The sequence below is a fragment of the Drosophila montana genome, unplaced genomic scaffold, assembly GCF_035044405.1.
Source record: "Drosophila montana isolate Dmon_TW-CO22-7 unplaced genomic scaffold, ASM3504440v1 contig_3200_1, whole genome shotgun sequence".
NCBI classification, from domain to species: domain Eukaryota; kingdom Metazoa; phylum Arthropoda; class Insecta; order Diptera; family Drosophilidae; genus Drosophila; species Drosophila montana.
The window spans coordinates 2,069,175-2,081,549 of NW_026998080.1; the positions used below are offsets into that span (position 1 = coordinate 2,069,175).

General features: G+C 48.9%; 3 protein-coding genes across 6 annotated transcripts; all 3 read right to left on the bottom strand.

Annotated features, from left to right (window-relative positions):
* Nucleotides 1-1,556: 1,556 nt before the first annotated feature.
* Nucleotides 1,557-4,989, bottom strand: LOC135431629 (uncharacterized). Of its 3 annotated transcripts, none has more exons than XM_064686853.1 (5): nucleotides 4,036-4,989; nucleotides 3,408-3,550; nucleotides 3,278-3,346; nucleotides 3,144-3,224; nucleotides 1,557-3,080 (listed from the first exon to the last, which is right to left on the bottom strand). In XM_064686853.1, the coding sequence occupies exons 1-5, from the start codon at nucleotides 4,845-4,847 to the stop codon at nucleotides 1,726-1,728; spliced, it is 2,460 nt and encodes an 819-aa protein (XP_064542923.1). In that variant the 5' UTR covers nucleotides 4,848-4,989; the 3' UTR covers nucleotides 1,557-1,725. The 3 variants fall into 3 exon arrangements, with proteins under 3 accessions (XP_064542923.1, XP_064542921.1, XP_064542922.1); XM_064686851.1 differs by having other exon boundaries at nucleotides 1,557-3,086; nucleotides 4,036-4,988; XM_064686852.1 differs by having other exon boundaries at nucleotides 1,557-3,086; nucleotides 3,408-3,547; nucleotides 4,036-4,987.
* On the bottom strand, nucleotides 4,817-9,062 carry LOC135431628 (serine/arginine repetitive matrix protein 1). The gene is made up of 5 exons (XM_064686850.1): nucleotides 6,747-9,062; nucleotides 6,620-6,682; nucleotides 6,413-6,496; nucleotides 6,256-6,348; nucleotides 4,817-6,203 (listed from the first exon to the last, which is right to left on the bottom strand). Exons 1-5 carry the CDS (start codon nucleotides 8,919-8,921, stop codon nucleotides 4,914-4,916), a joined length of 3,705 nt encoding a protein of 1,234 aa, XP_064542920.1. The 5' UTR covers nucleotides 8,922-9,062; the 3' UTR covers nucleotides 4,817-4,913.
* Nucleotides 9,063-9,198: 136 nt separating this feature from the next.
* LOC135432467 (uncharacterized) lies at nucleotides 9,199-12,130 on the bottom strand. 2 transcript variants are annotated; one of them, XM_064688188.1, is made up of 2 exons: nucleotides 10,792-12,130; nucleotides 10,511-10,724 (listed from the first exon to the last, which is right to left on the bottom strand). In XM_064688188.1, exons 1-2 carry the CDS (start codon nucleotides 11,701-11,703, stop codon nucleotides 10,656-10,658), a joined length of 981 nt encoding a protein of 326 aa, XP_064544258.1. In that variant the 5' UTR covers nucleotides 11,704-12,130; the 3' UTR covers nucleotides 10,511-10,655. The 2 variants fall into 2 exon arrangements, with proteins under 2 accessions (XP_064544257.1, XP_064544258.1); XM_064688187.1 differs by having other exon boundaries at nucleotides 9,199-11,940.
* Between the last annotated feature and the right edge of the window lie 245 nt (nucleotides 12,131-12,375).

Genomic DNA, 12,375 nt, shown 5'->3' on the forward strand with positions numbered 1-12,375 from the left:
ACCTGAAAAAGAACCCAGTTAAATAAATCGATTTACATTCATTTTTTATGCTCACGAGCACGTTTCGCAAACATTTGCTCAAATTCGAGGCAAACATTGAACAATTGCACTTCCTGCACAAACGCATCCTGTATTACTTACAGAACATGGGCCCAGGCCCAGGACAGGGCAGGACAGGACAGGACGGGTCCAAGGGGCATTCATATCATCTGTTGCTGCGTGGCCCGACAAATTTTACGAATGATGAGCGGAAACGCTGCGGAGGCGCGTACTTTGTACACAAACAGAGAAGCCAAAGAGTGTGTTCGTGTGAGAGAGAGAGAGAGAGAGAGAGAGCTGATTGTAAAAACAAATGTTGGCAAACAACAAAAACAAGGAAAAGGATGTCCTGCTGCCGACGAGTGTGGAAAAGTGCGTTGTGTAGCTGCAATTAACATTTTCCGCTAGCTGCTAGCTGCTGGCCGCGCAGCAGGACATGTGGCCAGGAGGCAATTAGATGCTCGTCCCGCAGTGTGAAATGCCGCGCAGGAAGCAGCTCGACGCGCCCATTGTGCGCTCACGTCCGACTGGCCCGTTGGGCCTCGGCTCAGGTACAGGTTCCTGCACCTTCGCCCTTTGTCTGGGACTCGCTTCCAAAATATTGTTGGTGATTAGTGACTTTGCGCCTGGTCGAATTCCAAATGGAATGAGGTATACGGAATAAGGAAACGCCTGTGGCGTTAATTGTTTGTCCCGTAGCTGTGGCCCGTTTGATTTGCGCCGCTAAGAAGTTAATCTGGGCCAACGGAAACGGAAGCGGAAGCTGCAAATGCAAAAATCCTTTAGCTGTTACCTTTTGAAAAATACATATGTCAAAAATTCCTAATTCCAATCTCTAGCAAAACAACATACCAAATGCAGATGGATGGACGGGAGGACAGATGGTCTGGTCTGCGAGGCAGTGGAAGAAGTCTTTGGCCCCACAAAACATATATACACCAGATCCTTGATTAACGGACTAAACGGATCGTTTATTTTCGGTTTAGTTTCGTTTGTCCATCTGTCTGTATCGCACTGATCTCCTAGACTGTTAGTTCGTACACATTAAGATTTTATCTTATTATAATAACTCTTCCAACTAATCCAAAATCGCTAAATATCCATTTAAGTTCTCACTTGTTACTACTTTTGTATACTAATTAGGTTTTTAGCTTTTAACTGTTATATTTTTATATATTCAAAACTTGTTGATTAATAAATAAAAATAATATATATATTAATAATAAATAAATAAATGTTTTCGCTTAATTAATTAGAACTGGTTGAATATATATTTAATAGGGATTTTCCAGCTGCAAAGTTCCCTAAAATTTGATGAAATTATCTAGGACCGCGCAAAGCCGGGCTATAACCGTCTAATTTTGTAAACAAATCATAAAACAAAATTCTAATTTATTTGGAAATCTCAAAATTAAAGAAGTGGGTATAAATAATCCTAGAGAATGGATCCTTAGATAAGAACATTTTTACCAGCACGAGATACAATTTGAAACGGGAAATCAATGAAACAATCGAGCTTGGATTTTACCGGTTTTATTATATATTGATCTGTAGTTTAATTGAAAGTCGACGGAAATTTTGTTTTGAAAACTAAACCACCACGCGGCCGAACAAAATTATGCATTATGTGTTCGATATAGATGGATTAGTACTATATACGATCTACACAATGCGTAATTTGTGCACTCAGTGCCAAAACTGTAGATTGGAACGACATCGACTGCATTGCTTGGAGCTCCCTTGATCATGCAGGGCATTCGATATGTGCTCCTCACTGTGTGGCCGCTCGTGGAGTGTGGCCCCCGCCGCTGTGCGCACCAGACTACGGCGTACGCATTCGCCGTTGCGCCGGAGCGTATAGTTGATGGGGAACTGCAGCATGCCGGGTCGATAGTGGGCCACTGGCTGTAGACCATGAATACAGTTGCCCGTGGGTCTGGCCGCCTGGCTGTTCATGCGTCGCCCTGCAAAGCCGGCACAGCAGCCGCAGTGCATCCGATTTGTGGCATCACCGGCGCCAAAGCGATCCTGTTGCTTGACGCAACAGCGGCAACCTTTTGCTGCGTTGCAAGCTGGCGACTTGGAGCGTACACTTGGTCTGTCATGGCCACCCGTTGATTGCTTCAAGCGGCCACTCTGACTGCCATTGCCCGCCGCCGACTCGGCGTGAACAGCCGCTCCTCCAGAGCCGCCTGACTGCTGGTTGATTGAAGGTCCTCTGCTGCGTCCGCTCGATCTGGCGCTGTTCCCTGACTGCCGCTGGCTGGAACGACTAGGTGCACTATTATTGCTCGTCATCGAGCCACTGCAGTTAGCTTGACAGCCTGCGGCGCAAGTGGCCTTGTGCTCCGCCGCGCGTGAGCTCGTACAGCAGGTCGTACATTTGCCTATGCGCTCATATCCTTGGCTACAGGAACCCGTACAGCCTCCGCTGTAGCCTCCGGGACCGCCGTTGCGGCCAGTTGATTTGGCGCAGCCATTGCGACAGTTTGTGTTACAGGTCTGTTTGCACTTGCATGTGGGCTGCTCTGAATCGGGCAGATAGAAGTTCGAGTTATTAGATTGACGTGGGGTGTGCTTGTTTTTGTTTTTATCCTTTGGTTGCCCTTTGGCTTTCTCCTTGCCATTAGTCTTCGATTTCTCCTTAGACTTTTCCTTTTTCTTATCCTTCTTCTTATCCTGCTGAGCTGACCCTCTTGTGTTTAAGGATTTAACAGATTCGCCGGTGCTAGATGCACTTCGGGAATGGAGTGTCTTGCGGTCCTTGCCATCTTGCTTTGACTTTCTCTCCTTGTTGGCTGCCGGATCCCTAACATTATTGCTCAGGAACATCTCCAGGGCCTGTGCGATGAGCGAAACAAGCTTTCCGCTATTTTCGGAATTGTTTCTGCAGAATTCGCAATTGCAGGTACACACTCCAGAAAAGCCACTCACATCGTCTCGATCCGGCGCGGCAGCGTAGCTGTTGTCATCCATATTGACCGAGCAGGTCTTTCGACGTACGCCTGAGCAACTAGGGTTATAAGCACATGAATTTTCACCTAATGCTGTAATGAATTATGCATGTGCTTAACAAATTTGCAAAATCATTGAGTGCAACTTACGCGGGCTGCGTTGCGCTGGACGAATATTGCTGTAACCTGGATCGGGAACCCAATCATTGTTTCTTGGATCTTCAGCTGATACTGGAATACTGGATTAATTGAGGGCTATGCATACTTGGAAAGGCTTAACTCACGATTATTCTCAGAATAATTATCGATATAAGGCTCATTGTCAGGAAACTCACTGTTTCTTTGGCTTGCATCTAATACAGGGATATTCGATTATTGGAATGGAGCTAAGGATTCGCGGTAAGGTTAACTCACAATTACTTTGGCCCAATGGAGTGTCATAAACGCGGTTTTGCGTATCGTCATAAAAAACCTGGCCCGTAGGCGGTGGTGGGGGATTTTGATTATAGACGGGTTGTGCATAGTCATAGGCTGGCAATGGACCCGGTGGGCCTCTGCTGAAAAAAGGGCAAGTCTTAGAAGATATTGGAAGATATAATCCCGACCCTACAATGTAGTTGTAGCTATTGAGCAAAACGATAGACTGAGCTGATATAGACTTCCTTTCAACTGGAAGTACTATGCCGTAAAGCTGCCCTTGGGTCTAGACGGACTGAGCTAATATTGACTTCATTTTTTACCGTAAACCTGCACTTAGGTCTGAAGGACTGAGCTGCTATAGACATCCTTTTAACATGGAAGTATTAGACCGTAAAGCTGCCCTTGGGTCTAGACGGACTGAGCTGCGAGACTTCCTTTTAACTATACCGTAAATCTGCTCTTGGATCTGGACGGACTAAGCACCTAGACTTCCTTTTAACATAGCACCAACATACCATATAGCTAATTTAGTTTTGTGGGTAGAGCTTAAAAATATATCGGTTATAAGGTCACTTAAGCTTCGGCATTCCGAAGATGTTTTGTCTTGTAGAACGATACAAACCGATCCGTGTAGCCGCTCGAATAAGTATTTTTGTATTCGTTGCCGTAATCGTTGCTGATGCTGGATTGTTGTATACAGGTTCGCGCTAAGGCAGTCGTCAGCTGATCAATCAGTGCACTATTTTCGCAATCCTGCAGCACAACAATGCTGAAGGGTGGCGGCTCGCTCGGATTACCAGCCTGGCCCTGACCCTGACCCTGACCCTGACCCTGAACTTGGTTTCCCGACTGCGCGCTCTGTCGCCAGTCCATCGCGCCCGCTGAGTAATTACTCTGGCAATTGCCAGATTGTCCATTGTAGTTTTCCAGAGCCGTATGGATCTTGGCATTGCATAGGTCACAAATACAAGTCTGTCCATCAGCGGACATGCTAGCGTCAGTTGTCCGCTGTCCGCAAACCGGACACAGTCTGACACCGCCGCCCAGATGACGCATGGGCTTTGGCTTCCTGGATCTGTTCCTTGTGGCTGGCAAGCTCGGCCTGGACTGGTCCCTGCGCATGTAGCTGCCTCTACGCATGGCTGCCGGACTATAATCGTTGTTCCTCATTGTCCTGCCCAGCACAAATTGTGTCCTGACGGTGGGCTTCAGATCGCGTATCTTGGCGTTGGAGTTGACCGTTTCGCCCGGCGGCTGAGTCGGAAGTGTTCTTACCTTAGCGGCCTTTGGTTCGATGTTGTCGCAACTGCTGTCATCCTGCGTGTGGCCTGATTGGGCATCAGACTTCTGGCTTCTGGACTTGTCGTCCGCTAGGCTAGCATCATTCGAGTTTTTGTAGTGGCTTAGAATTTGTTTGAATCCAAATCGTGTCATATTTGAAAATTTTCGGAACGCATCGAGTATTTGTTGTTTTTTTTTTTCACCTTCTGACAGCGCTGGCTATGCACTAGTTGCCTTTGCCTTGCCATTGACCAGCCAACTGGGCAACACTTTGCGCCAGGACCAGCCGCTCTTGCTGCTTATGTGTAATCCTTTGACCTTTTGCAATTCCACAATGGCACTGCCACCCACTAAGCCGTTCAATTGTTGCATACACTGCCATTTGTTGGGCACCACAAAAGCCGAACATTTCGCCGCTGATTTATTCATTATCCGGGGTCTCATTATATTCGTGGCGACTGTTAAAAGTGACCCCCGTCTCCTAGACCCGGCGGGTACGTCGCTTGGCCCTTCATCGGTTACTTGGGTTGAGCGCACGGCCAAAAAGCTGCCACGATAGAAATGATGTATATTTGTGCCCATACAGCCATCCCTGCTGTGCGAGTGGATCACAGGCTCTGGCAGCTGCTGCACTTGGCCATCCCTCAGGTACTGAGGCCGCTGGGTTGTAATTTGCTTCTCGCTGCTCTTCCTTCGCGCTCGCTGTAGTGTGTTTTCTTCACTGCGTGGTGCTTCACGTTCCTGTGCCCGATCCTGGATCCGTTCCTCAGCTTTATGCTGCGCCTCTTCCTGCTTCCGCTCCTGTGCCCGAACCTGCACCCGTTCTTGGACCTGCTCCCGCGCCCGTTCCTCCGTCCGTTCTGGCGCGCGACTTTGATTTTGATTTTTGATTGGAGCTATCTCGCGCCTTTCTACCGGTACTCCGGTGGATTCCAGCCTTATCATCGGCTGTGTCCCTCCCGCGGGAGGTGGTGCATTCCTAGCTGGTTGGCGCGATGCTCTTGTGCCTCCAGATGCTGGTATGTTCTCTGTGACTTGAATAGGTCTGGAAACAGGTTGGTCTGGAGCCTGCATCTGATACCTTTGTGGCAGATCGCGTCGTGGTGCTGCTAGAGGCTTAGGCCTTATTGCGGCCTGCGAGTGCTGTTCACGGGAATATCCCGTCTCCTGCGTTAATCGTGCTGGCGTTTGCGATTGGCTTTGACCTTGCGCTCTGTCGTTCCTAACTGTCGTCTGCAGTCGGCTGGGCTTGGGACTGGAGGCCGGCATGGCTCTAGTGCCACCCATCTGTTTCTCTCTAGGCCTTGAATTTGCGTTCCTTGCGCTTTGGGGGCTCTTGCCGGCCTGTGACAGCTTTCCGCCGCGACACCGTTGCTTGTGCTGCTTAATTTTAACGCCCGTGCAATCGGGTACCCTATGGACTTTAATGGGGAAACGAAGTGCACAGGGATTGGCCTTGGGCATGCGTCGGGTCTTCAGCAGATTACTTATCGTTACAAGTGGTAGCTTCTGCGATCAGTTTATCTGAGTGGGTGAGAACGATTGGAATATTTAAAATTACCTTATTTGAACCTGAGCTCGTGAATAGTTTGCTCGGACAGCAGCGTCGGTTCTTGATGTGCAGAGACAAGCATTTTTTGTTGATATGGGAAGTCTGAAAAGGTGGGAAACAGCAGCAATTATATTTAATATATAAGGTAGATATAGCTTAAACTTACGCCACAGCCGGATAGACGTCGCTTGGGTAAGCTTCCCCGATGCTTGGCCAATTGTAGGTTACCCTGATGTGCAGTACCACGATGCTGGGATTTGATGGAACATATTGGGTAACTTAAGAAATGATAGCAGATAATACCCGGCGTTGGCCGGGAAAGCAATTTTCACTTGCGAAAAAAATTGTTGGATGAATTTAACTAGATGCTTACAGAGGATCTGGCAGTCACTTGGCGCCGACACTTCTGCATGGAGGACGAGGTCATAGGCGATAGCTAAAACGGAAGGAAACATTAACTTGGATTTGTAAATAGATAGAGCCATAAGGGGTTGTCTTACTCCCGAGTAGGATCCTTCATTAGAGAAATTTATTGGCGTTTTCCCAGGCAAGTTACTTGCATTGAACCACATCGCAGGCACAAAATTCATGCGTGGGTTTTGACAATTGAGCGCAGGCAAGCCATTGCCCGTACAACGGTGGGGCATCTCCTTGGAATCATCCAAATAGAAAGACGTGTGCCTGCGGTCAACTTCTTTCCGTGGAGCAGGCTTATCACATGGGCAAGGGCTTTGCACCGGCGCCTCATCGAAGGTTTGATAGGAAGAATAAGGTGTGGCCTTGCGTTCCTTCACACGTTTGGTATGACCTAGTGACATGCTACTCGGTTGCACATTGCAACTGCAGCTAGAAACGGTTAGGGGATTCTTGACATATCTGCCACTTCTATTTTGCAACTCCGCATAGTCTGCGCTCGAATTGCCCATCGACTGTCCATAATATTTCTGCGACTGTCTGCCCTGATTGGCTGGACATGTTTGCTGTTGAAAGCCATGAGTGTCATAATTAGATTGCTGCCTGGGCTTTTTGCTCTTTTCTGTCTTCTGAACGAAACCTTGGGTGGGACATTCGCTTAGGCATCCTTGAGATCTAACCACCAAGGGATTTCGATGTGCCATGGGAGTAAACAGCTTGTGTTCCACGTAATCCGATGGTTTTTCTGGCAAACAACAGCTGTACATTGAGTCAGTTACTGGACACGTCTTACAGCCGCAACTGCATTCGGATTTACTGCGAGGTACCTCGGGTTGCGGTCTGGGCTCGTAGCAACCTTCGCAGCGAGGTCGAGGCTGCTTTGAGGCCTTGGGTGGAGCCTCATTTTTAGGCACGTGACGATGCTCACTGCGATGCTCACTACGAGGCTGCCAACATCCTGCGGATTTGTCCTCTTGGTAAGGGTCGTAGCAAGGTTCGCAGAAAGGATCGCTACGGGATTGTTTACGATGCTCGATATTTGATTTCCTGCGCGGTTCAGAAGGAGCTTCGTAGGATTCGTATCGCCTTCTCGAGCATGACTCATCACGAGCTTTTTGTTGAGGCTGAATAGGTTTGGGCGAGTTCTGCCTCGATCGTTGCTTTTCTTGTTGCGAAAAGCAAGAACCGCAGCAAGATGATGGTGGAAATTGATGCTGTGCTGGTGGTTGCTTCGAACATTTTTGTTCTGGTGATCCAAAGCAATCAGGCTCGCATCGCAATGGAGCACGTAATGCCGATCTAGGTTTTTGCTGTGCTTCGCTATAAGAACCACAGCGAGGTCTGGACAATGAATCAGGCGGCATGTGAGTATTTTCCAGGCTTTCAGAATATTGGCATGAAGCATCGCGAGAATTTGAGGGACGTGCCGAGCGTGGTTGTGGTGTTCTATCGTAATCAGGATCCCTTTGACTTGAACGACATGGATTATGGTGTCTGCATGAAGATTCGTTGCACACTGAAGCAACGGATTGACCGCGCCGTAGCTTAGATCGTGACCTATTAGAAGACGGTGAACGGGAGTCACTACGGTGCCTGCAAGTTGCTCCGTTGCCAGCCCGGCGAGGTTCGCTTCGCTCACAAGATCTGCAACGCTGTGTACGACAGCAACCTGGATGATTATTTGCTGGCACCATTTTATTGCCACATGTCGGGAAACCGACAGGGTTACAGCTAAAATTGGAGGGGCCCACACCACCATACTGACGAGTTGGAGGCCATAAATGTATCTGGCTTCTAAGCTGCATCCTTCTATCCCTGTCGAATGCATGCGACCTGGACTGAGTCAATCTCTGGTGCTGGCCCCGGTACTGCCCCATAAACCGTTCTCGGTACTGCTTCGGATACTGTTCTTGAAACTGACTCTGGTACTGCTGCGGGTAAGACGCGTGGTACTGCTTCTGGTACGCCAACCGGGATGCCATCCGACACGACTCCTGGTACTGTTGCTTGAATTTCTGTCGGTAGCCCTCCTGACTCGGGTACCCATGCGCGTTCTGCTCCTCGTACAACGCCTGGTGCGGCCTTAAATATTCGGACGGGTACTGCTGCTGGTACGGCTCGCTGTACGAGTCACTGTATTGACTAGAGTACTGATCCCTTTGCTGCTGCCACTGGCAATCTATTTGCCCTCCATATCTGGACGTCCCTGCACTCCTTCGAAAGACACCAAACTGGCATTGCCTCTGAGCTGTCGGGGCCATTGCAACGGCAACTAGGAGTTCCGTATTTATCCTCCGTTGAGATCTGGCTCACATTATCTGTGGTATGTTGAGTGTAAACACGAAAAATTTGTGAATTTAACAAAAACAGTGACAAGACACACAAAATACAAAGTAGATTTGATCAAATCAAATACAAGGTGGCTAGGTTGGAAGGATGAATAGTTCGTTTGGATCTAGTGGTACGTCAGACAATCAAAAGGCGGGTCTCATTGTTTTCGATACTTATTAAAATATTGAAAGAAAAGAAATCGTAGGCTTGGCTCAACTCAAACTTTATTTGCTACAGTTTTTTTTTTCAGCAACTAACAATAAATATCCATACGCCTTGTGTATATCTATAATGCATGGATCGCAAATATGTGCAGAGCACAGTTAAAGCATAAAGCTATCTCTTTAACTAAGCTTTGCAATTATGAACGATCAATGCATTTAGAACTTGGGCTGCGGGTCACCAAAACCCTGTGTAGTTGCTTAAAACACGCGGCTGAGGCAGGAACGGATTAGACATGCGATTGTGGAATTTTTTGAGATTGAATGATTGATTTGGATAGCTGCTGTCCAATGTGTCGTTGGCCTGTCGCCTGTAGATTAACCGTCGGGGCAGCTTCTTCCTCTTTTTCTTGCCCTGAGCCAGGCACTTCATGTGCCGTGGATTGGGCCAGTGCAGCGGACGTCGCGCGGGCAGCGATAAACAGGAACAGACCTCAGTGTTCCGATGTCTTAATGAGATGCGTCTTTTTTTACGCAAAGGGAGACGTTGATCCTGCTGCTTCCGTTGATGCAGTGTGGCATAGGGAGCGGGTATATCCAGCGCCTTAATGGCGGACTTTCTTCTAAGCCTAGTCTGCCTTCGCTTCCTGCTCGCGAGGGGCGTTTTGGATTTGTGGTCCACCCTAACATCGTCCTCCTCGTCAGAGGTAACCATCAGATAGATGGAATATTCCTTTTGCGATGGTTTCAAACTGCCGCCAGCCCTCAAGCGTTCCGGTTCTTCGTTTCGGTTTTTGTCGTCGCACATGTGCGCCACCAGCTGCATCAGCGAGTTCCACAAAGGATTATCCGACTCGACGCAGTGCATATTGTTGTCCTTGAACAGTTCGTTCAGATTTATTTGCCGTTTATGGGCGCCACTTTTTGATGTCTTGGCTTTCATTGCCGCTTCCGGTTCCAACTCCTGTTGCAGTTGGTCGGTCTCCTGCAAAATCTGTTGCAACAGCTCCAGTTGCGCGGCAGTAAATTTGCACTCCTGCTTGGCGCCGGCGTTGTCCAGATTGGGAGTTACATTGCCGCTCGCCTCCATTTGCTGAGGCAACTCCACATTGTCGCTTAGCTCTGACTGCTCCATTTCTGCCAGACTGGCGACACTTGTGGAGTTTCCATGCTGCACTTCATCACAGCCCGCTTCCATTTGCTGTGGTAGCTTGGAATTCAACTCTGGCTGCTGCAGTGCTGCCAGACTTGCAGACATTTTCGAGTTGCCCTGCTGCTGTTGGACTCGCTGTGGCAACCCTTTCTCCAGACTGGCAAACCTTGCGCCGTTTCCTTGCTGCATTACATTTCCGGCGGCTGGTGGTGGAAATTTCAAAGCTGGCCGCTGCAGCGTTACCAGACCTTTCGGTGTTCTGGAGCTGCCGCTTCGTTTGCGTGGCAACTTTGCTCTCAAAAGTTTTTGAATCTGCAGCAAATTGGCGTCTATGTCGGCGGCCAGAATATTCAGCTGCATCTCCGCTGGGGTTTCACCTTGGAGACTTTGACTTTTTGCCTTGAGCTCTTCTTGGCGACCTGCTTGTGCCTCGGAATGGTTAGTTAACGATGTGCTGCTGGCGCTATTATCAGCTGTGAAGCTCACCAGCGCTTTGCTAGATCCACGATTGGCCAGCCTGTGGGGCTCGGCATGAATGGGCAGCACCTGGGTGCGCCCGACGGCACATCCGGTCAACTGTTTGTCCTTGGGTGTGACCATTTGCTTGGCCAGCTTCACATAGTCAAAGTCAGCCGCATGAACATGTCGCTCCACTGAATACGGTCGCTTCACAATGCTTATCGTGGGCACAGGCTCGGCTTCCGGCACAGCATTGGAATGTGTGGCCGCATATAGAGAGGATTCCGAAGCGGAGCCGCCTCTGTCCAGGAACTTGATCAGACTGCTCGCACATTTGCCAAAGTTGAACGGCATGAATCCGCTGCTCGGCTGCTGATGCTGCTGCTGCTTATGCTGCTGCTGCTTATGCTGCTGATACTGCAGCTGCTGATACTGCTGCTGCTGATACTGCTGCTGCCGTTGCAGTTGCAGTTGCTGCTGTCGCTTCAGCTGCTGCAACTGCTGCTTGAGCTGTATGGAAATATCGCTCGTGGGCTGCCTGTGGCGTTGCTTGATCGGATCCTGCCACATCTGCTCGTCGGAGCGACACCACATGGGCAGAATATTGGCCCTCTGCATCAACGGCGGCTGTGGATAAACGGGCCGCACTTGCGTATGCGGTGCCTGCATTAGGCTGCGTCGCAGGCGACTCAGCTTGCGGCTGCTCAGCTCCGGCTGTGGCAGGCTAGGCATGCGCGGCAGTGCGCCCACCATTTTGTTGCACATGGCGGACATCAGCGAGGGCGCCCTGGGCGCCTGCGGCGGCCAGTGCACGGCCGGGCTGCCCAGCCAGCCAATGTTAAGATGCTGACTCGACGGCGGCGGCGCCATCATATGCTGATAGGCGCTGTAGGACAGCTGTTTGGCCAGGCCACCCACCATTCCACGACGTCGCACCATGCTTTTCTAAATGTTAACGGAAAACAAAAAAATTCTCGCTATGGTTCGCAATTTTACTTGAAATTTGTGTTGTTTTTTGTATTTGTTTTTTGTCTCTTAAATCGGTAAACATTTAAAATTTTGAATACACGCTTGGTGCCATAATTATTGGGGAAAGCCCTTTTTTGAGTCCAAAACGTTGACGAACAAAGCAAAGGGCCGCAGTATCCTGTGATTTTCTTTTCTTTTTCGTACAGGTTAAAAGCGCACCCACGTATTGACCCCACCGCTGGAGAGCTTTCAGAGCTGACGTCACGCATGCTTTTCGTACGGCTCTCGCATGCGTGCTTTTGCGCCAGCTGCCGGTCGGTCACAATGGAATATTTCATTCATTGCGGCTTCACTTCCAGCGCAATTCCCAACTTCAATTGGAAGTGTTCACATCTCTCAGCAGCTCACTCTCTAACGCTCTTTCACAAAGCTGCCGTGAGATGAAGTGGCAGGCACAGTTATTTGTTGGTGTTATTTTTTTTTTTACTAAGTAGGCGCGCAATTTAAGTTCGCTGCTCAGTCGAGTCGGACTCTAACAGGAAATGTGGATTTCATTTCGATTTTGTTTTCGAACGGTAAAGGACAAATTTACGTAATAGATTTAAAGGAATTTGAAATAAAAATATCAGAAAATTGAAGAGG